Source organism: Polistes dominula, unplaced genomic scaffold (genome assembly GCF_049000335.1).
Source record: "Polistes dominula isolate Pdom_NZ unplaced genomic scaffold, Pdom_raw_medaka contig_75, whole genome shotgun sequence".
Taxonomy (NCBI): Eukaryota; Metazoa; Arthropoda; class Insecta; order Hymenoptera; family Vespidae; genus Polistes; species Polistes dominula.
Genome location: NW_028301003.1, coordinates 1,480,120 through 1,508,021, shown reverse-complemented (window position 1 = coordinate 1,508,021; position 27,902 = coordinate 1,480,120). Strand labels below are relative to the sequence as shown.

General features: G+C 25.4%; 1 protein-coding gene across 1 annotated transcript; it reads left to right on the top strand.

The window, feature by feature from the left end:
* The first annotated feature begins 1,401 nt into the window (after positions 1-1,401).
* LOC107067279 (uncharacterized) lies at positions 1,402-27,807 on the top strand. Its single transcript, XM_015322640.2, has 7 exons — positions 1,402-2,396; positions 2,551-2,793; positions 20,370-20,485; positions 24,113-24,234; positions 24,780-24,924; positions 25,223-25,405; positions 26,942-27,807. Exons 2-7 carry the CDS (start codon positions 2,700-2,702, stop codon positions 27,293-27,295), a joined length of 1,014 nt encoding a protein of 337 aa, XP_015178126.1. The 5' UTR covers positions 1,402-2,396; positions 2,551-2,699; the 3' UTR covers positions 27,296-27,807.
* The last annotated feature ends 95 nt before the right edge of the window (positions 27,808-27,902 follow it).

The following is a 27,902-nucleotide window of genomic DNA, read 5'->3' as shown; positions in this document are numbered from 1 at the left end:
GGTATTGTTTATTACAATTGAAAGTAAAATTGTTTCTTAAAAGGTGGGAACAAAGTATAATCGTTGAGAAAGCGACAGTGGTGGAGGAGGGGAAACTAGTGGATCCCCCTATTTGAATTTCGTAGTCGACACAGCTGGATCTCAGTACGGCGTCAAGCATTGAACGAGAAGTGCTTTGTGAAAACCCCCGAATAGGAAAAGGGACTTCTTTTTTTTTTCTTTTTTTAACAAATTGTGCGACAACTCTCGAAACATTTGTTTTTTTCTTTTTCTTTCAATCCTTTTAAGTTATACAGGTACGTAATTTTTGTTCTTTCCTTTTTGTTTTTATTATTATTATCATCAAATTATTGTCCATCTTTTATCCTTATTACAGTAAAACTTTGACAAGTGGATACTTTGAAAAATATTTGTAATATATGGAAACGTTTTGACACCATCTTGCATTTGACCACCTATGATGCACTTGTTTATTTATTTATTTATTAATATATTTATATTTTTTGTTTTGTATATATTATTTTTTTTTTTTTAATTTGTATATAAATAAGTGGGGAAATTTCTAGTGTTTATTTCTATTGAAGGAATAGGGGATATTTTTAATATACTTAGTGTTATTTTAATAGAACTGTGACGATGCACTCTTGGTTGAATTAGTTGCTTTGTTGAGTTAGTTGCACGACGAAACGACTTGGTCTACGTTTTGCATTACTGAAAGCTCTCCCGTCGCCATAAGACTACGACGACGACAACGACGACGACGATGCTCGAAATATCCTAAGAGTTGCTAAATTTAAAAATCGCAATAAGAACGAGCACAATTCCTTTAACGATAAGAGTATTAAGTTGCATTCTAAAGATCAAAGCATATCCAAATATGGATTAAGAAAGAAATATAATCATAATTTAACTTGAAATAATCTAAAGATAAATCGTATAAACATTTTTTCAAAATAATCCCGCGATTATTTGAATATTCTCATCTCGTACGCATATGTGTTTTAATAAAAGTTAGAATATTTTACTATAAATATTCGTAAAAGTAATAAATAAGAGACTAGAATATTCCTTTGCGGTAAACGCATTAGAATATGAATAAGTAAATAAAAAAAAAATAAGTCCAAACAAAAAAGAGAGAAAACGGATATATATATATATATATTTTAATATAAATTTTAAATTATCCGAGTCAAGGAACATTGTAATAACCTGTTTGAATGTGCGCATGCGCAACGATAAAGTAGGGCCACGGAAGGACAAGTTTCCTCGTAGAATCGCGACTTCGGTTAGATTCGTGAACGTTCGACTTACGTTCGGCCTGCGTTCGGTTGGCGTTCGGATAAATTCGTTGGAAAGGATCTCGACGCGCTCCCTACTCTCGTTCGTGCGAAGTTTAGCATCAGTAGTAAAGTATCCGCGCGTTAGTCAACATCGCGTATTCGCTCTTTCCCGCGCAACATCGTGTCGCGTACCCTCTATCTCTTTCCTTCTTTTCATTATTTTCTTTCTATTACTCTTTTCCCCTATCTCTCTCTCTCTCTCTCTCTTTCTTTTCCTACTTTTAATTTATTTCTCTCATATATCTTTGTTTATATCTCTATAATATTATTTTTCTTAACAAGTATTAACTTGTCTTCTGTAAGGCCACGCAAATACCGTTCACCCGTCGTAGCATGTGCCCACAAGTTCACAGTCATATACACGTTTATTTACCTCACCATCAGCCCCATAATAAACTTGTCTCTTACGGTTACCGTTAAAAGGATCTCTGATTGGTTTTTTTTTTGTTTGTTTGTTTTTGATTCACTTGAAAAGAAAGTATTTCAAATAAATTCCATTTCTTTTTATTAACTCACGTTAATATCAAGATAAATAATTATCTTTCTCCGGTTAGAAGAAGTGTGTGTGTTGTGTTGTTAGTTGTTTCAAATCGTGACCAATTTTACATAGTGTATTATTACCAACAACGAAACGAGGAAAAAGGCAGAAAGGAATAAAAAGAAATAACAGAAAATACGTTATAGTGTGATCTGTAGCATGATTTATTGGATATTCCAGTGAAGGAAACGATATCGTTTACGATTCGTGGAAACGACGCCAACGACGATCGAATTCCTGCACACACGTGTTTTCAAAGTGGCAAATGTGTTTTTCTACTAATATTATTTCCCCATTCATACTTTTTCTCTGTTCATCCTTCTTGTGAGGCATCATTTTTATCACTCTCTTTTTTTCCTTTACTTTCCATAATCCCTCTCTCTATCTCTCTCTCTCTTTCTCTACTCGGGTCAGTGTTTATCCTTCTCTTTTTCTCGCATCGTTATTGGTCGAGATAGTGGATTTGTGTTGTTATACGAAAAGAGGGGGAAAGGGAAATAAAAAGAAAATAATACAAGGTGAATTATACATATATATATATATATATATTTGGGGGGGAAGGGGGGAGGGGTAATTTTTATATTATATTGCAAATAAAAATTGTTGTTTTCTTTCGTGAAACGCGATTATGAATTTTGTCGTTATTTTTTTTTTTTTTTTTTTTTCCACAAGTTTTCCAAACTAACTTCTGGGAGGAAAAGAAGGAAGAGATAAAAGGAAAAACGACACCACAATCACCACCACCAACAACAACAACAACAACAACAATAATAATTTTGAATCTTCTACTCCAAAAGAAAAAAGAAAACTAAAGAAAAAAAATGAGTTGCTGTATTAGTGCACCGATCGTAACGAAAACTTGCGAGACCCTGCTGAGCAAATGCGAAGTTCCGATTATTGACCTCGGTCATATGGGTAAGTCGTACGCATTTTATTATTCTTTTATTCTTTATTTATTACAATTGGATCAAGATCCATTTCGATACGTTCTGTGTGTCTGTTTGTGTGTATTTGTGTGTATCTCTCTCTCTCTCTCTCTCTCTCTCTCTCTCTACATTTACATCTGCATATTTCCAATCTCGTTCACATGGTATCCTATACACGAGAACCGATTGCACTTCGATTAAACTCGGTTAGTTTCGTTCTCATGCTGCGGTGGTAGTCGGGGAGGAACGTTTCTACAAAACGGCGCGAAACTGTGTCAAATTTGAATTCGTAATAGGTTCCTTCACTCACGACGCGCGTGTAACAGGATTTTCTCGTTTCTTTTTTTTTAATTTTTTATACGTTTTATCTTTTCGCGTGATGATAATTTATTATAATATATATCTATATATTGCACCTATAGTACGCACATGTAGAAATGTAAATAATTTCTAAATCCCTCGCCTTTGGTTGTAAATCAATCTCTAAAACGTTTTATTGTTATCTCTACATTTGATTTGTATATTAATAAATCTTTTATCAAAAACCGTATCATTTCAAAAAAAGAAAAGAAAAAGAAGAAAGATAAAAATCATAGAACATTGAAAAAGTATTTTAGATAATATCATTCTTTTTTTTTTTAAAGACGAGTCACATGAAATCAGTAAAGTATTTATATATATATATATATATACGTTTAAAGCAACTGGTTATATCAGTGAACGAGATGATTTTGTTTTGTGTCTTTTTCTTTTCCCTTTTTTTTCTTCTTCTTTTTTTTTTTCTTTTTTTATTTCTCTTCCTTTTACGTTATCCTTTTTATATCATTTGCATACGACCTGTTCCCTCGTTGGCTACGATGCCGCTACGTGACTCCTTGGATAACATCTGTTGTATATACATATATATATATATATATATATTACAAAGAATATAGGAATTTTGGTTATATCAAAGAAAAAAAAAAAGAAACTAATATCTATTTATATTTATTTAATTATAAAATATGGTAGCACCTTTTTTTCTCTTTTTTTTTCTCAAAAAAAAAAAACAGGATGTTATTAACATTCATTATATATTTCAAAATTATACTGGATAAAAATTCCCCTTAAATATTATGAATATAAATAATAATTGTAATAATAATAAAAAATATAAATAAAACTAAAAAATTCCATCCCCCCCCTAAAATTGTTAATTAATAATTTATAATAGAAAATATGTGAGAAATATATATCGATGTTAGGAAGAAGTTTGAAGTAATGGAGGGGGAGGGGAGGGGGTAAGGGAGGAAGGATAAAAGGGACGCACGCCTAGTTCGTTTTATGGTTGCTTGGCAACGAGGTCAGGCAAGCTGCCAAAGAACGAAGAAAGCGAACGACATGCAAGCGAAATAAAACGAAGCCAACAGTTTTGCTTCGTTCGTCTTCGTTCGTTCGTTCGTTCGTTTTGTTTCGTTTCATTTCGTTTCGTTTCGTTCGTTTTGAAGCAAGAAAGAAGAACCTGAGAAAGCAAGTTGCTCAGAGAGTATATATATATATGTGTGTGGTAGTTGGAGGCGCCTACCTCGAACTCGACGAGCCATCGAGGTCAGAGCCCCCTTTCACAAAGAAGGGCGGACGGGACCCTCCCTTGACGCCCTCGAACCTTTATATAGGGTGTTCCCTTCGTATTACTTCCAACAAACTCAATCCCTATCACTTTTTCATAAATCACTGCTTATAGTTTCTTTTTTTTATTAGTTAGTTCTTGTTTTTGGTTAGTTCTTTGTTACTAGTTCTCTCTTTTTTTGTTATTCACTAGATTTGTTTTATATTTCTTTTCTTTTTTTTTTTTCCCCCAATCAATTTTATAATTAACAATTGTATATAATATACAATATGATTTGTAATATCATAATGTTTCCTGTAATATATTTCATATTAATATTTTTATATAAGGGTTCTTCTAGTTCCTTTTTTTTTTTTTTTTAGTTATTTCATTTTAAAGTTTCTCGTTTAATTTTTATATTTATTTGAAAATAATAAAGTCGTTTAATATATAAAATCTAAGAAATTCGAAATATAATATAATACACGTTTTATTCTATTTATTACAGTATTTTTTTATAAGGGTTATTCTAGTTTTATTTTTTAGTTATTTTATTTATTATAATATATATATAGTAATATTTTATTATTACTATAGAAATAAATTGATTTTCAATTGAAATTACATTTTATTTTGCTTATCAAATTCTTTTCAAATGATAAATCAATTTTACATTTCAATCTTTGTAAAAAAAAAAAAAAACACCGCATAAATTTCAAATCATTTTTTATTTGATTTGATTTATCGCAGTATATACAAGCACATTCTAGGGGAAAAAAGAAAAAAAGAATCTATTATTTTAACCCCTGTTAGATATATAAGATCATTTTTGTATAGATAGAAAGATAAAATTAGGTTAAAGTGTATTAAATAGATTCACAATATCAATCATTTAGATTTGATTTATTCATTCGAATAGGAAACTAGACAGATATAATGGTAAATAAACTAGTTACTCTTTATAGATCATAATATACAAAACCTTGTTTGTATTTTTTTTTTCTTTTTTTTTTTTTTTTAATCTTCAAGATAATAACAGCCAATTTTATTGTTACGAGTTTTAACTGTATAATTGCAATAGCTAAAGAAAAACAATGCTATTAGGGTAACCAATGAATAAACAATATTAAACACTAGATCCCACCTAACATAAAAACATTTCTTGAAAAGGTTTAAACTTTTTCAAAAAAATTTCTAAAAAAAATCTGTCTACAAAATGAAAATGTTCGTGTTCAGAGACTTGCAATTGATTGACTCTCTATCAATAAAATATATTTTAGAAAAGGTTTTAAATAATTCTACTGTACAAACAATTTATGAATCTTTTTGATAATATTTTTAGAATGATGTCTGTACAGATTTCTGAATGATTTTTTTTTTTTTTGGGAAATATTTTACAAAACTTTCGCTGAAAGATTTCAAAACTTATCGTGTTATGTGGGATATAGTGGGATATAGCCGCCATTTTCTTCAGTATACCTATTTCTACCACCACCACACTAGTCAAAATGACTGGTGTATTAAAAAAAAAATTCTTTTAAATTCTTTTAAAATAATCATTTTAATTAGAATTTAATTTATAAACATTTTTTTTCAATAACAAAACGCTTAATTATTTATAAATATCAAATGTTACGTGAAGAGTAGAAATTTGGAATTAAAATGGGCTTGACCAATCAAAATGATTGGTCTCTGGTATATCTAGTGTTAAGAACAAGAGAACATTTCTTTTCTAATTCAATTGAAATAACAAATTAATGATAATGTGTTATTATTATTATTATTATTATAAAATTTCTTTTTATCCCCATTGTCCCTTTTTTAATTTTATATTTGAAAAAAAAGATTAAAAAAAAAAAAGAAAAATACATAAAAAGGTTATAAAAATGTGAACAAAAAAGAAAATGAATGGAATTTAAACCGGATAAAGTAATTAATTAAATGATAAAATAAAAAAGAAAGAAATAGTTAATTGTGCAACACTCATTTAAAAGAAATGATACAAATGTGTGTGTATATATATACATATATATGTGTATATAGGAAGAGTACATAAAGAAAGAAAGAAAGAGTTAGTCAGATGTATATATAAATGTGTGTACACATATCACACATACACATAGAAACATATATATACACACACACATATATACAAAAGTATATAGAATGGTACATAGAAAAAGGCATGTGATGTACGTGCGTCACGCATCGTCAACATTGTAAGATATCACGTATCATGACTATTTCCTTTGTGTGTTGCCGATTCTGACCATGGTGTGTACTTTGGGTTAGTTTGTTTAAAAAGATTCAATGAAAAAAATAAGATATCGTTTTTTTTTTTTTTTTTTTTTTTTTCATGGAATAACTTTATAAAATTATTTCATAAAAATCATCCAAATTTTAAATATATCATTCTAATTGTTTTAACACGTTCACGCCGGCGTGTACCACCGGTGGCCCGCGCTAGACTGTCTCATCGGGCGGCGTGTACCACCGGTGGCCCACAATAGACTGTCTCATCGGGCGGCGTGTACCACCGGTGGCCCACACTAGACTGTCTCATCGGGGCGGCGTGTACTCACCGGTGGCCCGCACTAGACTGTCTCATCGGGGCGGCGTGTACCACCGGTGGCCCGCACTAGACTGTCTCATCGGGCAGCTCGTACCACCGGTGGTCCACCTTGGTCCAGGTTTGAACAAGCAAAAATCACGCGCCGCCAGATGAAGCGCATCTTAGATTCGAGTGAGTGCCGCCCCACAGCGCAGACACTGAAAATCGGCGCCGACGTCAACGTGTTAAAGTGCACTGTGGATGTTTGACACCCCAACGTGTGTTTAAGCCGCTGTTTAATATTTAGACCTCGCAATTTATTTCAAAATAGTTGGATACATTTTTTCTTTTTAAATAGAATAGGTTTTATACCCATCTGAATGAAGAAGTCACTAGATGGCACTAGACAAATAACCCATTTTTTTTTTCGAATTCAGTACCATTTTCGAGAGATCACAAATTTGTTGTTGGGGTGTCAACCATCACCCCATGTGCACTTTAAGGTTTAATCTGTTTATTTTTATTTATTTATTTATTTATTATTATTATTATTAATATTATAATTCAAGACAATTATATATATAAATAATAACAGTAAATAGATTTGATTGATCTCTTTTTTTTTGTTTGTTTGTTTATTTTTATTATAATCTAATATGATTATATATAAATAAAAAAATAAAAGTAAGTACGTTACAGTGAATTATTTATTCGATTTAGGGAAGGAGGAGTAGAAACACGTATATATGATCTGATAAATCCTGTAAGTTGACCGAACAAGTATAATCCAAAACTGGTATTGTCCCCCCCAGTCAAACCGGTATATGTATGCGAATTTTTCTATACACATCAGTTATAACGTCCAACCATTTATTTTCATACTTGTCCCTACTACATTTCTCTTTTTTTCTTTTCTTTTCTTTTCTTTTCTTTTCTTTTCTTTTCTTTTCTTTTCTTTTTTCAAATAAAATGAAATAGACACTAAGATACGTTACTTCTATATATATATATATATATAGTAACTATAAAACTAAATATACTAGACTATTTTAGTTACTATATTTAGTAACGGTTATATTTAGTTACGTCTAGAGTATATATATATATATATATATGTATGTATGTATGTATATTTATTCATTGAAATTTATTTATTAATTCAATTGGATAATTATATTGATTAACATTATAAATAGTTGTCTTGGAATTTGTTTAGAAAAAGAAAAATAAATATAACCTTTAATATCTAGTAATATATATAATTGTTATTAATATAGTAATATAGTTATCTAGTAATCTAGTAATCTAGTAATATAGTACTAAATTTATTCTACTCTTACTACTTATAATAATAATAATAATAATAATAATAATAATAATAATAAATTATATGTATTAAATTATTATATACATTATTATTATAATTGATAAATATTATAAGTAGTATAAGTAATCTTGGAATTTGTTTAGAAAAAGAAAAAGAACACCACCTTTAATATCTAGTAATATATATAATTGTTATTAATATAGTAATCTAGTAATCTAGTTATCTAGTAATATAGTACTAAATTTATTCTACTCTTACTACTTATAATAATAATAATAATAAATTATATGTATTAAATTATTATATACATTATTATTATAATTGACAAATATTATAAGTAGTATAAGTAATCTTGGAATTTGTTTAGAAAAAGAAAAAGAACACCACCTTTAATATCTAGTAATATAGTAATCTAGTAATCTAGTAATATAGTACTAAATTTATTCTACTCTTACTACTTATAATAATAATAATGATAATAATATTTGATACTAATATTTATATATTATATAGTTGAATATATATATAACCAATTATATATAGTTAAAATAATAAGTTAAATATAGTTAAGTAATATATATATATATATATATATATAATAATTATACGTCATATACGTCATATCTTCAATGATAATTATTCATATTTAATAGAAGTGATAATAATAATCATTCTAATTAGGTCACTTATGCAGAAACTTGAATATCCCACTTCAAATGAAACATTTAACATTTAACATTATACACATAATGGCATTATGGCAGTAATAAACATTTTTTTATACATACATTTTCATTTTAAACAATATATTGATCTAATTTAAATGACCAATATTAAAACACTATAATAAAATACCAAATGAGATACAATTATTATTATAAGCAAAAATTTATTTATTTATTTATTTATTTAAATTCATTGAATTTGAACTTTATCTTTTGTTTTTAAAAAATTATTCAATGATAACACAACATGATTCAATCATTAAAAAAAAACCAAAAAAATATTACTATTTTTTTTCTAGTAATTTTCTAGAAAGAAAATAAGAATACAATTGAAAAAAACATTTACTTTTACTTTCTTTTCTTTTTTTTTGTTTTTTTGTTTATTTATTTAATATAGATTAAAAATTTATTAAAAAAAAAAGAAAAATAAAAGAAAAAAAATTATTTGTTGCAATGATGACGAAAATGTAGAAAAAAAAAATGATGACGTTAGTTTATAGATTGGCAATCTCGAAATACATTTTTCAACGTAGTTGAATACTAATTGCGAGTCAAAGTATTATATGTATATGTATATATATATATATGTATATGTGGTTTTGCGCAAGTTACAATTTTGCAACGTTTCAACTACCTACGATTCTTTCATTCCAAGTAGAGGATACCAACACGAGAAACCTTCTCCGGATTCGCTTCTGAAATCGAATGGAATGTATGATTATAAATTGACCTAATGGTTTAATTGCACCAACCAATAATAACTGACATTAATTAACAGGAATCTTTTTTTTATCATATGCTTTTTCATCCATTTTTTCTTTGTGTTTATTACAAGCGAACCAAAAAGAAAAAGAAATAATAATAAATCATTTGATTGAGATTTCGTTGAGTACTTTCTAAAAAAAAAAAAAAAAAGAAAAGTAGTGAATTTGATTTTGCAATATTATACAACAGCAAACAGATTTGTATTTATTTCGAAATATAATTTTGAATATGAGTGTTGGGTTTACTTTTTTATTTAAAAAAAAAAACAAGATGTCTGTTGAGAGTATCTTTTTAAAGATAAGATTGTTAAAACACGATTACATTATATTAAATTTCTTTAATAATATTTATTTTATTCATCATATGTTTTTCTCGTTCACATAACGTTTGTAAAAAAGATATAATCATACTGTGTTACTTTTGCAAATGATAAGTGCACCCGTTGCACTTTAGGCTTTGCAAGTTGTTGCAACAGTAGAAGAAGAAGAAGAAGAAAAAGAAGATGCACACATCTAATTACAGGTTTTGTTTAAGAGTGATGCAGTACAATCATACATATGGAATGTAATGTAATATAATTACGTGTTGCATTCATGAAACATAACTTTGAAGAAAAAAAATAGAAGAAAAGAAAATATCTCATCATTTGTATTATTTTTTTTTTCTAAATAATTTCATTCTTAATTATATATAAGAGTTTAATATTGCGATTGTAAATTGAGATATAAACTATCCTATCTTTCAAGTTGGATGAAACTGCACACAATGTGCACAATTTTATTCAAATCGGTTCAGTAGTTTAGGAGTCCATTGCGAACAAACAACGTGACACGTAATTTATATATATATATTAAGATTAGATAAACTATCCTATCTTTCAAGTTGGATGAAACTGCACACAATGTGCACAATTTTATTCAAATCGGTTCAGTAGTTTAGGAGTCCATTGCGAACAAACAACGTGACACGTAATTTATATATATATTAAGATTAGATAAACTATCCTATCTTTCAAGTTAGATGAAACTGCACACGGTATGCACAATTTGATTAAAATCGGTTCAGTAGTTTAGGAGTCCATTGCAAACAAACAACGTGACACGTAATTTTTATATATATTAAGATAAGATGGTTAAGTATATTATTAATTAAATATATATATATTACATTTTTTTAACACTAGATATACCACCATTTTCAGTATACCTATATCTACTACACTAGTCAAAAGGACTGGTGTATACAAAAAAAAAAATGCTTTTTGAGGCTTCCAGTCTTTATTTACAGAAATCAAATGTTACATGAAGTAGAAATTTGGAATAAAAATGGCCTGACCAGTCAGAATGATATTGGTCTGCTGATATATCTAATGTTAATTCTTTGTGGAAAAATTTATTAGTAGATATTTTGAAAGAACAAAAGGGATTTATTCGAGACGATAAATGTGAAAAAGGTGTGACGTAGTTTCTTCGAAAGTGATAAATCAAACAAGCAGAGATCAAATCGTCCTGTTTTATAGCCAGAAAGAAAAACAAGAAGAATAAGAGGAAGAAAACAAAATAAAAATAATAAGAAAGATAATGTTGAAGATGAAATTGAAGATGAAATTGAAGATGAAAATATTCTTAACAGTTTTGTTTTCCATTCATACAATACTTTTCCTGTGTTTTTTTATCGTCTATGAATTATAAATAAACATTTATCTATTTTAAAAAAAATAATAATAATAATATACATAGATACATATACATAAGAGATATACTAATAATAAAACACATATGAATACAATTTGCATAATAAGCGAGAAATAAAATATGCATAGGTGTGTATATTCTGCTGTCTATCTGTACATCATGTGTGTATTTGTATGTGTATTTGTGCACACATGCACGAGTTTTATGTAATATATAAAAATATATTTAAACAATATAAAATATAAATAAAAATTGCAACGTGAATCTTATATTTTGCATGATATATATATATATATATATATATATAATACATCAGTCACATTTTGATTAGTGTGGTAGAAATAGGTATTGGGATCTCTAGCACTTGAATACGCTATCTGGTGGCTAAATTCAAAATTAGAGTAGATAGGTCGAATTGCTACGCCACGTGGGATCTCTAGGAGGGACGCGCCATACACATTGCTAGGCTGAAAATTTGGGGGGGGGGCAGCTTCCGTTGCATCGCGCAGCCATGTTTATCTTTAATATGTATTAACGATTGTGTTTGTTAGTTTAAGTTTCGAATACTCTTTAGTATTTATTGTGATATTTATATTTAATTGTTTTGTTTGTTTTTTAGTAGTATTCTATAAGTGTAAGTTTAAAGTTTACTCATTTAATAATTACAAGAGTATAAATGTACAAACCTAACCTATAACTTATCGTTTGTTTACAGACTAAAATGTTTGAATCATTCGCGCTTAATCACGTGACTACATAAGTTCCAGTCCTCCAGCAATGTGTAATTATGACGCGTCCCTCCTATAGGGTCCCTAATTCGACTTACCTAATCTAATTTCGAATTTAGCCACCAGATTGCGTATTCAAGTGCTAAAGATCTCACCACGTGACGTAGTAATTCGACCTATCTACTCAAATTTTGAATTTAGCTACGAGATGGCGTATTCAAGTGCTACAGATCTCAATAAAATAATAATTTAATAATTTTGTAACGTGTGAAAGATGAAACAGAGTCAAAATCAGTTGTTGACATTTTGGTTACGTCAAAGTCTACAATGACACATGAAATAAATGATGTGTCTCGGAGACGCCATTGTATGTCACAAGGTGTTAAAATATCTTTAAAAGATAATTATGTTTTTGTTCTTCATTTTTTTTTTTTAGGTTATTTTTTTTCTCGTTTAAAATTCGATCATTTCTCACAATTCCATCTTATATCTCCGACCATGACACCGACCATGAGAAAAGAATTACACGATTGAATTATGTTCACGTTCCTTATGAAACATGAAAGATAATACATATATATATATATACAGTAATACATAAAGTATATCGTCATGATAAAGAGTCAGATAAAAATACAATAAACGACAAGTATAAGAGGAAAAGATAAAATGCATTCTCAATTGTCCTTCAATGTTTAATTGATTTTCGATCTTTTCGTTGTTTAAAGATTACAATATAATATACAGGTAAAAAAAAAAAAAAAAAAAAAAAAAAAAGAATAAGACGAAGAAGAATAAAAATATATGCGCATGCGTGGTGTACTTTTATTGAGATATAATTTTTTTTTTTTTTTTTTATTTTAATTTTTTTTTTCCTCAGGAATATTGCAACTTACGTAAGAGTTATTGTAGATAAATCGTAAATCGTAAATCGTCGTGAGTAATTTACGTAATTTTGTAAAAAAAAAGAAACAAAAAAAAATTAAAAACTCCTTTCGAAATAATAAATCTAAAAACAAAATAAAAATAAATAAAATTAAGAAAAAGAAATTAAATTAAATTCAAAATAAATTTTAATATAATATATACATATTTAATATATATATATATATATATTTAGTGTGTGTGTGTGTGTGTGTGTGTGTGTGTGTGTGTGTGTGTGTGTGGTGTGGTGTGGTGTGGTGTGTGTGTAAATTATTTTTCACGATAAGGAAATAAAAAATAGCAAAGTCTTGCAACTTATCGATGGGTATGTCCCTGCACTTGAAAAAAAAAAGAAGAAAAAAAAAACCTAACGAAAAATTATTAAGAAGAAAAAAAAGTAAAAGATTTATAAGAATATATATCAAAAGAATCGTTATCGTTAAATCGATCAAAGATAAGAACATGTGCACATATATCCGCGTTTACTTATTTCATCGTCGTAATTTAGATTTCAAAACGATTCCAATCATCATTAACAACCACTACTTCGATTTATTTTAATTCCTCTATCATTCTTCTTCTTCTTCTTCTTCTTCTTTAGGTTTTTTATTTTTTTATCTTTTTTTTGTTTTTTTAATTCTTATATATATATATATATTATACAGATAAAAATCAGAAATAATTACATTAAATTTTTTCGTATATCGTTCTCCTTAATCGCATAATTCAATTACAGGTATATATATATATTATACAGAAATATACTTGACTCATTTTAATTAACTTGTTAGTCATAACTTTGTACATTATTACAAAAAAATATATAATTTAATATTAGGTGAGATATAATTATTATTATTATTATTGTACAAAAGAAAATGATTTAATTTATATATATATATATATATATATATATATATATATATATATATATATTATGTGTATTAATAATTTAATTATACAAACATATAATATTTGCTTAACATAACCTATTAATAGTAACTTTTTACATTCATACCATCTGTAATATATATAAATTATGTGTTACGTTGTTTGTCCGCAATGGACTCCTAAACTACTGAACCGATTTTAATAAAATTGTGTATACTGTATGCAGTTTCATTCAACTTGAAAGATAGGATAGTTTATCTAATCTTAATATATATAAATTGCGTGTCACGTTGTTTGTCCTCAATGGACTCCTAAACTACTGAACCGATTTTAATAAAATTGTGCATACAGTATGCAGTTTCATCCAACTTGAAAGATAGAATAGTTTATATCTCAATTTATAATCGCAATATTAAACTCTTATATATAATTTAATTTATACAAATTTAAGGTACTATTTTATACACCTTTACTATCTGTTACCTGCCCAAGTAACCACAACCCAAACTCTATAGTCGCTGGTCGTTCTTACCTGTATAGGGGACATGTACAGAAAAACTTTCAGCTTTTATAAAATAACGAAGGTCTGGCCTATCGTGGGCTCTTGCTGTAAAATACATTTATATAAACACACCATGCCTTTAATGAAAACACACACACAAACACACATACACATGTATAATATCATTTGCAATATCACCATTTTTTTTATATGCATGACTGATGCATCCACGTCATACACATAAACACATATGTACATGTGTACATATATGAACACATACATTGAATTAAACATTTCTTCGTATACGTATTACGTGTGCTTTTGAAATCAGCATCCGGTAACGGTACATACGTTCGATTTTATATACAGTAAATTACTTTACTGTATATACATATATATGTGTATTCGTGTGTACGTGTATAGAGCGAAAGTATGTTGATGGGGGGGGGGAAACACATAGAAATAGAAGGGAAGAAAACAAGAGGGGGAAGACTGTTACTACCAGGAGAAACTTGCAAAAATTTTCACTATATCCTAAATTAATTTTTTTTTTTTTTTTTTTTTTTTTTTTTTTTTTTTAATAACTATTAACACACATACATATATTTGTAAGTGTATAAGAATGAAATTATTTTATTTTGTAATAAATTATATCATTTAATATTAGATTGTATTATATGTATATGTGTGTATTTAAGAAAAGACTTACTGTTAATAGGTTATGTTAAACAAGTGTTATATGTTTATGTAATTTAATTATTAATTACAATACACACGTCTTTAAGTTAACGAATTACCTTATACCGTCATCTGTTAGAATCTTATCGAACTAACAGAGATAATCATGACTCTTCTTTGTTAATAAACAAATAATTCGATTAAAAATTGAGATATAAACTATCCTATCTTTCAAGTTGGATGAAACTGCACACAGTGTGCAAAATTTGATTAAAATCGGTTCAGTAGTTTAGGTATCTATTGCGGACAAACAACGTGACACGTAATTTATATATATTAAAATAAGATAAACTATCCTATCTTTCAAGTTGGATGAAACTGCACACAGTATGCACAATTTTATTAAAATCTATTCAGTAGTTTAGGAGTCCATTGCGGACAAACAACGTGACTCGTAATTTATATATATATTAAGATTCAGCTTTATACTCTATCGAAATTAAGGTACTATTTTATACACCTTTACTACCTGTTACCTACCCAAGTAACCATAACCCAAACTGTATAGTAGCTGATCGTTCTTACCTGTATAAGGGTATGCATGCACAGACAAACTTTCAGCTTTGATAAAATAAGGAATGTCTGGCCTTCCTGGGCTTCTTTCTTGGGCTATTTGGATATGTGTAAATGTGCGTCTGTGTGTGTGTGTCTGTGTACAAATATTAGACCAGTATTTGTCATCATTGGATTTGATTGGTATTTAAATACGTTTTTAAATATTCATTATATTAGTTACACTATGGATATATTTTCTCTCAATGACAAGGATGATTCATTGACACATGAGAAACACCATGTGTATGTATACATATGTGTGTGTGTATACTTTACTTCTTTGTGAAATCATGTTTGATTTAAATGTATTTTTATCTTTTTTCTTTTTTTTCTTTCTTTCTTTCGTATTCATTAAAAAGCTTTTGTAAGTAATATTTATCTTTTTATTGAAATATGAGAGTGTCTTTTGTTGGAATATTTGTTCTTAAGAATCATTTAATTAATGAAAAGATATAAATGTGTGTGTATGTGTATATAGTTGAATGATTTATTAGAGAAATATTTAATAACAAACCAATAGTATGTATGAACCAATAGTAATATTTTCCATTGATAAATGTGAGAAGGAGGAGGAGGAGGAGGAAGTTAGTAAATTAAATATTAAAAAATATATATATATATATAAATTGTTTAAATAATCCGTTAAAGTATAATAACATTTTTAAATTGATTTTTAAAATTGTTTCATATACCAATACCAATACCAATACCAATTATCTATCATTTTTATATTTTTTTTTTCATATTTTTGATAAAAATGAGAGAGAGAAAGAGAGAGAGAGAGAGAGAGAGAGAGAGAAACTATCGTTAAAGAACGTCGCAATTTCTATTCTAAATGAGTCTTTAACTATAGCAAACATTATTAATAGTCAGGCATTACCTATAGCACATATTTTAACGAAATTGGTTTAAGAAATTGATGAAAGTATGAATAACTTATATATATATATATATATATATGTGTGTGTATTAATAATTTAATTATACAAACATATAATATTTACTTAACATAACCTATTAATAGTAACTTTTTACATTCATACCATCTTTAATATATATTAATTAATTAAATTAATTAAATTAATTTCATTTATATATATATATATATATATATAAGATATATATTATCAATCATTATCTTAATGAGTATATTCATTATAATATTTATCTTTGAAATTATGTTAATAAAATAAGTAAATTAATGATTGTGTATATATCATATTGATTTTTTTTTCTTTATCATTTGTTTGAAGAAAAAGAAAAAATGAAAATAATTATTTGACTTCAAATACAAACACACACACACACACACACACACACATATATATATATATATATATATATATATATATATATATATATATATATGTTGATTTTATAGTTATTATATTTTATATTATATTATATTATATTATATTATATTATATTATATTATATTATATTATATTATATTATATTATATTATATTATATTATATTATATTATATTATATTATATTATATTATATTATATTATATTATATTATATTATATTATATTATATTACAAAAATAATAATGGTATATTGTTTAATATAATTTTTAATATATTCTTTAATATATATTATTGTATATGTTATCCAATATTAATATTAATATTAATAATAATAATTATAATATTAAATATTAATAATATAATATTAATTGTCTCTTTTCGAAGATTATGTTGAATTATTAAAAATACAGGTTATGTTAACTTAATTTAATTTAATTTAATTATATGAAAATAGTAATAATGTATTCTTTAATATATTATTATTATTATTATTATTTTTCTATATTATTATATATGTTATCTAATAATAATATTAATAAAATATAATATTAATTTACTCTTTTCGAAGAATATGTTGAAATATTAAAAAGAAAGGTTATGTTAACTTAATTTAATTTAATTTAATTTAATTATATAAAAATAGTAATAATGTATTCTTTAATATATTATTAATTTAATATAATAATATTATAATAATTACATTAATATCTTTTTACTAATTACTTATTATTGCTAATAAACATTAGAGAATACAATTAATTCGTGTTATAGTTTGTTAAAGAATATGTTGAAATATTAAAAAGAAAGGTTATGTTAACTTAATTTAATTATAACAAAAATAATAATAATAATAATATAATATTCTTTAATACAAGATTCAATAATTATATTAATATCTTTTTACTAATTATTTATTATTGCTAATAAAAATTAGAGAATACAATTAATTCGTGTTATAGTTTGTTAAAGAAAATGTTGAAATATTTATAAAAAAAAAAAAAAGAAAAAAAAATTATTATTGTTAAATAATTATAAATAATATCTCAATTTTTTATATAAATCATTTGTACCAATTATTTTTATTATATTTTATGACTGATAGAATTAATTAAAATAAAACATTTGTAAATCATATTACAGTTTGTAAAAAAAGAAAATATTGAAATGTTAACAAACAAAAAAAAAGAAAAAAAATTATTATTGTTAAATAATTAAATAATAATATCTTTGTTTGTATAAATCATTTATTTATCATTTTTATAAATCATTTATATATATATATATATATATATATATATATATATATATATATTAATATTTACAATTGATAGGAAAAGTTAGAATGTTTTTTTTTTTTTTTAAATCGTATTAATTTGTTAAAGAAAATGCTAATTGTTAAATAATTAAATAATAATAATAATAATAATGGTTTATTTGTATAAATCATTTATTGTTACATATCAGGCTAACATTCGTGGTAGAAGGTGGCACTAAAAAAAATTTATCTTACCGCCCAACCAACCAATAACCAACCAACCAACCAAGCAACCAAGCAACCAACACATACTGGTGCAACAAAATTCGATAATGCAATTGCAACGCCCTCTTTGACCAATTTTACTTTAAAAGTAATATGAGAAAATAAAACAAAACAAATAGAAAACAAACATTATCGTGAAATATTTTTCTTATTTTTTTTCTTTTTTGTTTTTTTTTTTTTTTGTATTATTATGATAAAAACATTTTATGGAATTAGAAATTTTTCCTTGTAGTTGTAAAATATTAGTTTCATTTGTGGTTAGATTTGTACGTTAGAAATATAATTTCCAAGAAAAAGTATTATTTGTTTAAATAACATTTTCATCAAAAAAAAAAAGAAAAAAATAGAACAGAACAAATTAAATAATTAATTCGTCAACATGTCAATGGGGTCATGAAATTATTTTTTATTTTATTTTATTTTATTTTATTTTAAATTTATTGCAATTTTATTTGAATTTGAATTTGAATTTGAATTTGAATTTGAATTTGAATTTGAATTTTATTTGAATTTAGATTATGTTTATTTTATTTTATTTTATTTTTTATTTTATTTAAATTTAAATTTGAATTTTATTTTTATTTGAATTTAGGTTATGTTAATTTTATTTTATTTGAATTTGAATTTGAATTTGAATTTTATTTTTATTTTTATTTGAATTTAGGTTATGTTATTTTATTTTATTTTATTTTTTATTTTATTTAAATTTAAATTTGAATTTTATTTTTATTAGAATTTAGGTTATGTTAATTTTATTTGATTTGAATTTGAATTTGAATTTTATTTTTATTTTTATTTGAATTTAGGTTATGTTAATTTTATTTTAGTTTAATTTCAACTTTATTTTAATTTTATTTGAATTTTAATTTTAATTTTAATTTTAATTTTATTTTAGTTTAATTTCAACTTTATTTTAATTTTATTTGAATTTTAATTTTAATCTTAAACTTTATTTTTATTTTAATTTAGGTTATGTTAATTTTATTATATTTTAATTTAATTTTAACTTTATTTTAATTTTAATTTTATTTTTTATTTTTAATTTCAATTTCATTTGATATTAGGTTATGTTAATTTTATTTTATTTTAATTTTATTTTAACTTTATTTGAATTTTAATTTTATTTGAATTTTAATTTGAATTTGAATTTGAATTTTAATTTTAATTTTATTTGAATTTAGGTTATGTTAATTTTCTTTTAGTTTAATTTAATTTTATTTTATTTTAAAATATGAGTAAAAGAAGAAATATATATATATATATATATATAACATACGTGCACACGACGTGACACACGATGTGACACACGTGTACACCACGTGTACACTTCCTGGATCATTTGACGATTATATTCGTTTGTTTATTTAAAGTCATTCGAGGAAGTGGATTTGTTATCATCAAAGGATACGATGAATCATCTTAAAACACGTTTTAATGTAGATAAATCAAATCCTCGTATATTTCCTCTGTTATTCATTTTTTTTACAGTCATTAAACTGTTTAATTGAGAGATGATCATAAAAAGAAAATTATTCATAAATTATACAAAAAAATTCATTAAACTCGTTAGACTCGTTAAAATAATAAAGAAGAAAATATTTTTAATTCAAAATACAACAACAACAACAAAACATTAACGTTTATTTACTTAATTATAAATTGTTAATCATTTTTTAATTTAATTTTTTCTTTTATTTATTGTTTTTTTTATTTATTTATTTCAGGAACGGAAAGATGTCCTCAGAAAGGTGTAGTCAAACAAGTTGCTACGAAATTAGTAAGAGCATTATCAGAAAAAGGATTGGCTTTACTCGTCAATCATGGCATTCCAGAATTTAAGGTATGAATAATAAATTAATCAATTAAAAAAAACAAATATAATAAGTAATAACAACAAATTATCACACAACAAAGATGTCTTGATAATAATTAAATATAATAATAAATATTTTTCATTATTTTAATGGGCTGACATTTTTTGTACAATTACATTTCAATTTATATATTTATTTATTTATTTATTTATTTATTTATTTATTTATACTAAAATATTAACTTTAATAAATTTTTAATGATATTATATATATATATTAAATTTTTTTAACATTTAAACACATTCTTATACCACCATTTTCAGTATACGTACCTATTTCTACCACACTAGTCAAAATGATTGGTCTGGTATATATCTAGTGTTAATAATTTATAATAAATAAATAAATATATATATATATATATATATATATATATCTATATATAAAATATAATTATTAATATATATATACTAAATATAAAATATAATTATTAATATATATATATATATATATATATATATATATATATAAATATAATTATTAATATATACATACTAAATATATATTATTATATTTAATATTATTTATTAATTTAATTTTATTAATTTAATTTTATTAATTTAATTTTATTAATTTTATTATATTAATTTACTATTATTAATTTAATATTATTAATTTAATATTATATTATTTATATATATATATATATATATATATATATATATATATATATATATATATATATATATATGTATATTAAATGTTTATTACATTCTTTTATGATTTACAAAAAAAAAAAAATTGTGTTCTTAATGCATGGAATATATATATATAAAAAAAAAAAAAAAGAAAGAAAGATAATGAAAAGTAAACGATAATTATTATTATGCAACCTGATATCATCTTTCAACTTTATTTTCATCATTATGGCAATATCGTTAAAGTATAGAGTAAAGTATAAAGTGTAAAGAATGTTTTATTTTTTTGTTTTTTTTTTTGTTTTTTTTTGTTTTATTAATATCTATGGTTGATGACCATGCAAACATGAATCACTTTGATATGAAAATTTATTAATAAAATGAATATACATAACACATGTATATATATATATATAGATGTATTGGATGGAGAAGCATTGAAGTTTTCAAGGGCTCCAGATAAAAAAAAAAATCTTTTTAGATTATACAATGACCTCGGCACTTGAACTTACTATCATTCTGTGCTCTCTTTCCATTATAATGATGTAACAGTTCATTGCATATACTTTATTAACGATAAAGTTGTCTTTTAAATTTTGTCAATAGGGTAATGATCTATCTGACATACGTAATTGTGACGTTTTAATATGAATCATCGGTCTATCGATCATTCTCGAAAATGATCTATTTTACACATTTCTTTGTGTTTCTTTCTTTTTTCTTTTCTTTTCTTTTCTTTTGTTTTCTTTTTTTTTTTTTTTAATTAAATATAATATTTATATTTCTATCTATATTTATATCTTTAATAAAATTTCTATTTAATATTCTGATCGATCATTTTATATTTTTTATTATTGAAGAAGTGTTAATGAGAATGATTAAAAATATAATACATTACAAGCATACATGCATGCATACATACATACATACACACACATAGATTAAAATTTGTATGTTAGTAATATTATTGTATTAGAATTATTTAGATTTCATAGATTATAATTTGTATTGTCAGATTAATTTTAAATATTCGCGGGTTTTTATTTTTAAATATTCGCGGGGTTTTTGTTTTTAAATATTCGCGCGATTTTTGTTAAACATACGCGGTTTTCTTTTTAAATGTGGACTCCATTTTGAAAATACATTTTATTCAATAAAGGCGCGAATGCTTAAACTCGTTTTATGTATGTTAATAATTATGTATTGAAAATTTAAATTTGATGGAATTTAATTTGTATTGACGAAACAATTTTAAATATTCGCGGGGTTTTTTCTTTAAATATACGCGTGTTTTTGTTTTTGAATATTCGCGCGATTTTTGTTAAACATACGCGGTTTTCTTTTTAAATGTGGAGTCCATTTTGAAAATTCATTTTATTCAATAAAGGCGCGAATGCTTAAACTCGTTTTATGTATGTTAATAATTATGTATTGAAAATTTAAATTTGATGGAATTTAATTTGTATTGACGAAACAATTTTAAATATTCGCGGGTTTTTCTTTAAATATTCGCGCGATTTTTGTTAAATATTCGCGGTTTTCTTTTTAAATGTGGACTCCATTTTGAAAATTCAGTGTATTCAAAAAAGGCGCGAATGCTTAAACTCGTTTTATGTATGTTAATAATTATGTATTGAAAATTTAAATTTGATGGAATTTAATTTGTATTGTCGAAACAATTTTAAATATTCGCGGGTTTTTCTTTAAAAATTCGCGCGATTTTTGTTAAATATTCGCGGTTTTCTTTTTAAATGTGGACTCCATTTTGAAAATTCATTTTATTCAATAAAGGCGCGAATGCTTTAACTTGTTTTATGTATGTTAATAATTATGTATTGGAAATTTAAATTTGATATAATTTAGATTCTACTTTTAGGATAATTTTTAATATTCGCAGCGTTTTGTTTTTAAATATTCGCGCGGTTTTTGTTAAATATTCGCGGTTTTCTTTTTAAATGTGGACTCCATTTTGAAAATTCGTTTTATTCAATAAAGGCGCGAATGCTTTAACTTGTTTTATGTATGTTAATAATTATGTATTGGAAATTTAAATTTGATATAATTTAGATTCTACTTTTAGGACAATTTTTAATATTCGCAGCGTTTTGTTTTTAAATATTCGCGCGATTTTTGTTAAACATTCGCGGTTTTCTTTTTAAATGTGGACTCCATTTTGAAAATTCATTTTATTCAATAAAGGCGCGAATGCTTAAACTTGTTTTTTGTATGTGTTAGCAATTTTGTATTGGAAATTCAAATTTGATAGAGTTTAATTTGTACTTTCGGGACAATTTTAAATATTCGCGGGGTTTTTTTCTTTAAATATACGCGGGTTTTTATTCTTTAAATATTCGCGGTTTTCTTTTTTAAATGTGGACTCCATTTTGAAAATTCATTTTATTCAAAAATGGCGCGAATGCTTAAACTCGTTTTATGTATGTTAATAATTATGTATTGAAAATTTAAATTTGATGGAATTTCATTTGTATTGACGAAACAATTTTAAATATTCGCGGGTTTTTCTTTAAATATTCGCGCGATTTTTGTTAAACATTCGCGGTTTTCTTTTTAAATGTGGACTCCATTTTGAAAATTCATTTTATTCAAAAAAGGCGCGAATGCTTAAACTCGTTTTATGTATGTTAATAATTATGTATTGAAAATTTAAATTTGATGGAATTTCATTTGTACTTTCGGAACAATTTTAAATATTCGCGGGTTTTTTTTCCTTTAAATATTCACGAATTGATTTTTTTTTTTTAAATATTCATTGAGTTTTTTTTGTTTAATATTCTCAGGTTTCTTTTTAAATATTCGCGGTTTGTTTTTTTTAAATATGTACTCCATATTTAAAAATCACTTTTTTTTCTTTAAATGGCGCGAATATTTAAACTCGTTCTACATTGACATGACATTAAACCTTAAATAATATTGTTATTTTTCATTGGATTGCAGTTGAAAGCAGCGTACAGAGCATTAGATGAGTTTTCCGAATTGCCAGAGGAAACAAAAAGCAAATACCTACGTGATTCTTCGAGCAAATCCAATCATGGATATGTCAAGCCTGGAATGGAGAAGTAAGTGTGTCGATGTTGCCGCACGACTTGAAATGTCTCTTGGTGCGTATGAGAATAATAATAAAAAGAAAAGAAAGAAAGAACCAAAAAAAAAACAAAAAAATACAGAGAGACAAATCAAAAAGATCAAACAAACGAAAAAATACATTTTTAATTTTTATAGCTTTTCAAACTGTCCCCTTCATTTGCACATGCGCATTGTGAAGAACAATGTTAATCAAAAATACAATTAAATGAATAGAAAAAAAAATATTCCCTAATTGTTAAATTTTAATAAAAAAAAAGTGTATATATCATCGTATAAAACAAAAAAAGACATACACGTCAGGTATATTTTATTTTTTATTTTTGGTAACACATTTGTAATGTTTAACAATAATTGTCTGTCATTTTAAAAAAAAAAACGACAGATATTAAAGTATGAGGTAAAGATGTAAATTCCTGCGTTACTTTTGAGATAAATTCGATAAAAATTAGCAACTATTCATTTTGATGATACGCCATATATATTTATTATTATTATTATTATTTGTTTAATATATTAGATTCGCAAAAGAAGAAGAAATTCGTCATGCTTTCAACATTACCGGTTGCGAGGGAGCATTACCGCAAGATGAAGTACCCGGATTTAAACCTGCAGTGGAAGAATTAGAAAGAGATTTCAAACAACTTTCAGTCATGCTCTTAACCGTAATTATTCCTTCACATTTCTATTTCTTTTTTACTTCTTCTTCTTCTTTTTTTTCTTTTTTTTAATAATACTTGATAATAATAGCATATGTCTTCTTGATAGTTCAGGGATTCTCAAGCTTTGTTTTAAAACCAAAAAAAAAGATACTACTGGTTAATAATCCCAATAAGAAAGTAGCAAGATTTTTCCTGAATACGATTTTAGGTTTCTTTGGTTACATTAGGTTACATTACATACAATATAAGTTCCAATGAAATTATAAAATAAATGATAAACGATAGTTTGATGTTTGTCTAGGCATTATCAGTTGGTTTGGAACAATCTCCTGACTTCTTGTTATTGAAACATGATCAAATGTTGGGAACTGGTAATGAAACTACACTTCGTCTTCTTTATTATCCACCAATTGGTGCTCCGTCAACAGACGTGACGCGTTGCGGCCCTCATTTCGATTATGGCACTTTCACTCTGCTTGCACAGGTATGTGGATAACCTCGGTACTGTAAAAGATACTACAAGTTATGCGTATTGAATGACAATAAAAGGTATACTTGGGGTTCACTTTTGTATAATTTATACTAGAAATAAATTTATCTAGAAAAATATATATTTTAAAAGAGATAACTTTTACAGTATGTCCATTTTTTTTTTATCATGATATTAAATATTATACAGCAATAATGAACCACCGTATATTAAATGTCACGTTAATATTTTACAATATGTCAATTTTTTTTTTTTTATTATTATATTAAATATTTATAAAATATAAATTGACGACACTGTAAATTAAATGTCATGTTAATGTTTATAGATATACGACCATTTTCAGTATACCTGTTTCTACTACACTAGTCAAAATGATTGGTCTGATATATCTAGTGTTCAATATTATACAACAATAACGACACTGTAAATTAAGTGTCATGTTAATTTTTATAGATATACGACCATTTTCAGTATACCTAATTCTACCACACTAGTCAAAATGACTAGTCTGGTATATCTAATGTTAAATATTATACAACAATAACGACACTGTAAATTAAATGTCATGTTAATGTTTATAGATATACTACCATTTTCAGTATACCTATTTCTACTACACTAGTCAAAATGATTGGTCTGATATATTTAGTGTTAAATATTATACAACAATAACGACACTATAAATTAAATGTCATGTTAATGTTTATAGATATACCACCATTTTCAGTATACCTGTTTCTACCACACTAGTCAAAATGATTGGTCTGATATATCTAGTGTTAAATATTATACAACAATAACGACACTGTAAATTAAATGTCATGTTAATGTTTATAGATATACCACCATTTTCAGTATACCTATTTCTACTACACTAGTCAAAATGACTAGTCTAGTATATCTAATGTTAAATATTATACAACAATAACGACACTGTAAATTAAATGTCATGTTAATGTTTATAGATATACTACCATTTTCAGTATACCTATTTCTACTACACTAGTCAAAATGATTGGTCTGATATATTTAGTGTTAAATATTATACAACAATAACGACACTGTAAATTAAATGTCATGTTAATGTTTATAGATATACCACCATTTTCAGTATACCTGTTTCTACCACACTAGTCAAAATGATTGGTCTGATATATCTAGTGTTAAATATTATACAACAATAACGACACTGTAAATTAAATGTCACGTTAATATTTAAATATGTCAATTTCTTATTATGATATTAACAGTAGATATACCACCATTTTCAGTATACCTGTTTCTACCACGCTAGTCAAAATAATTGGTCTGATATATCTAGTGTTGAATATTATACAACAATAACGACACTGTAAATTAAATGTCATGTTAATGTTTATAGATATACCACCATTTTCAGTATACCTATTTCTACTACACTAGTCAAAATGACTAGTCTAGTATATCTAATGTTAAATATTATACAACAATAACGACACTGTAAATTAAATGCAAAATTAATCTGTAATTTGTTTTTCTATTTTTTAGGATTGCGAAGGTGGTTTGGAAATACAAACATCGTGCAGTGATCAATGGAGACGCGTTGGTCATTTACCTGGTGCCATTTTGATAAACACAGGAAGCATATTGGCCAATTGGACAAATAATCAATTTCCAGCATTAAGACATCGCGTTGTCGTTCCAGAACATTGCAGTCGTGGTCGTCATTCCATTGCATTCTTCGTACACCCGAACAATGATATACCAGTTGAACCATTGGACATTAAAATCGTTAAAACAAATCAAGAACCGGCACCATGTCGTCTACAGAAAAAGAAACGTGGCGTCTTAACTGCATATCATCATCTTCAACGTCGATTTCGAGAAACTTATGCATCGTAATTGGTTTTTTTTTTTTTTTTTTTTTTTTCTTAAACAATATATGTAATCATTATAATTATTATTATTATTATTATTATTATTATTGAGTTCCTTCATCGTTCAAAAATCTTTAACTCATTTCATTAGTTGTTTTATTCTTCTTTTTTTTTTTGAACGTTTTTTTTTCTGTATTTCTTTAATTATCGATATCACGTGATTATTAATTTTTTTCTTTTAATCCTTTTTTTGTAATTTTTTTTCTTTTGTATGTTCTCCCATCTCGTCATTAGATCCAAGCATTTGATGTTGATGAAGAAGGAAGTTAAATAATTCATAAATTGCAAACTACATCACTAAGTGATCGAATAAATAAGAAATTAAATTGACATACGTGTTACACTGAATATGTGATGAAGAAAAATGAATAAGAAGTATTATCATTAACAACATATCAGGAAACATCGATTTAAGACGTCGTCTACGTTTCAAGGACAATAATAAATAAACAATTTCTCTGTACTTACATTTCAAAATTGTTTCGTTCATTATTTTGATTCCTTACGTACGTTGGTTGGTTGGTTGATGGTGGTATCGAAAAAGGATTGGGAATATTATCTTAAGTATGTTC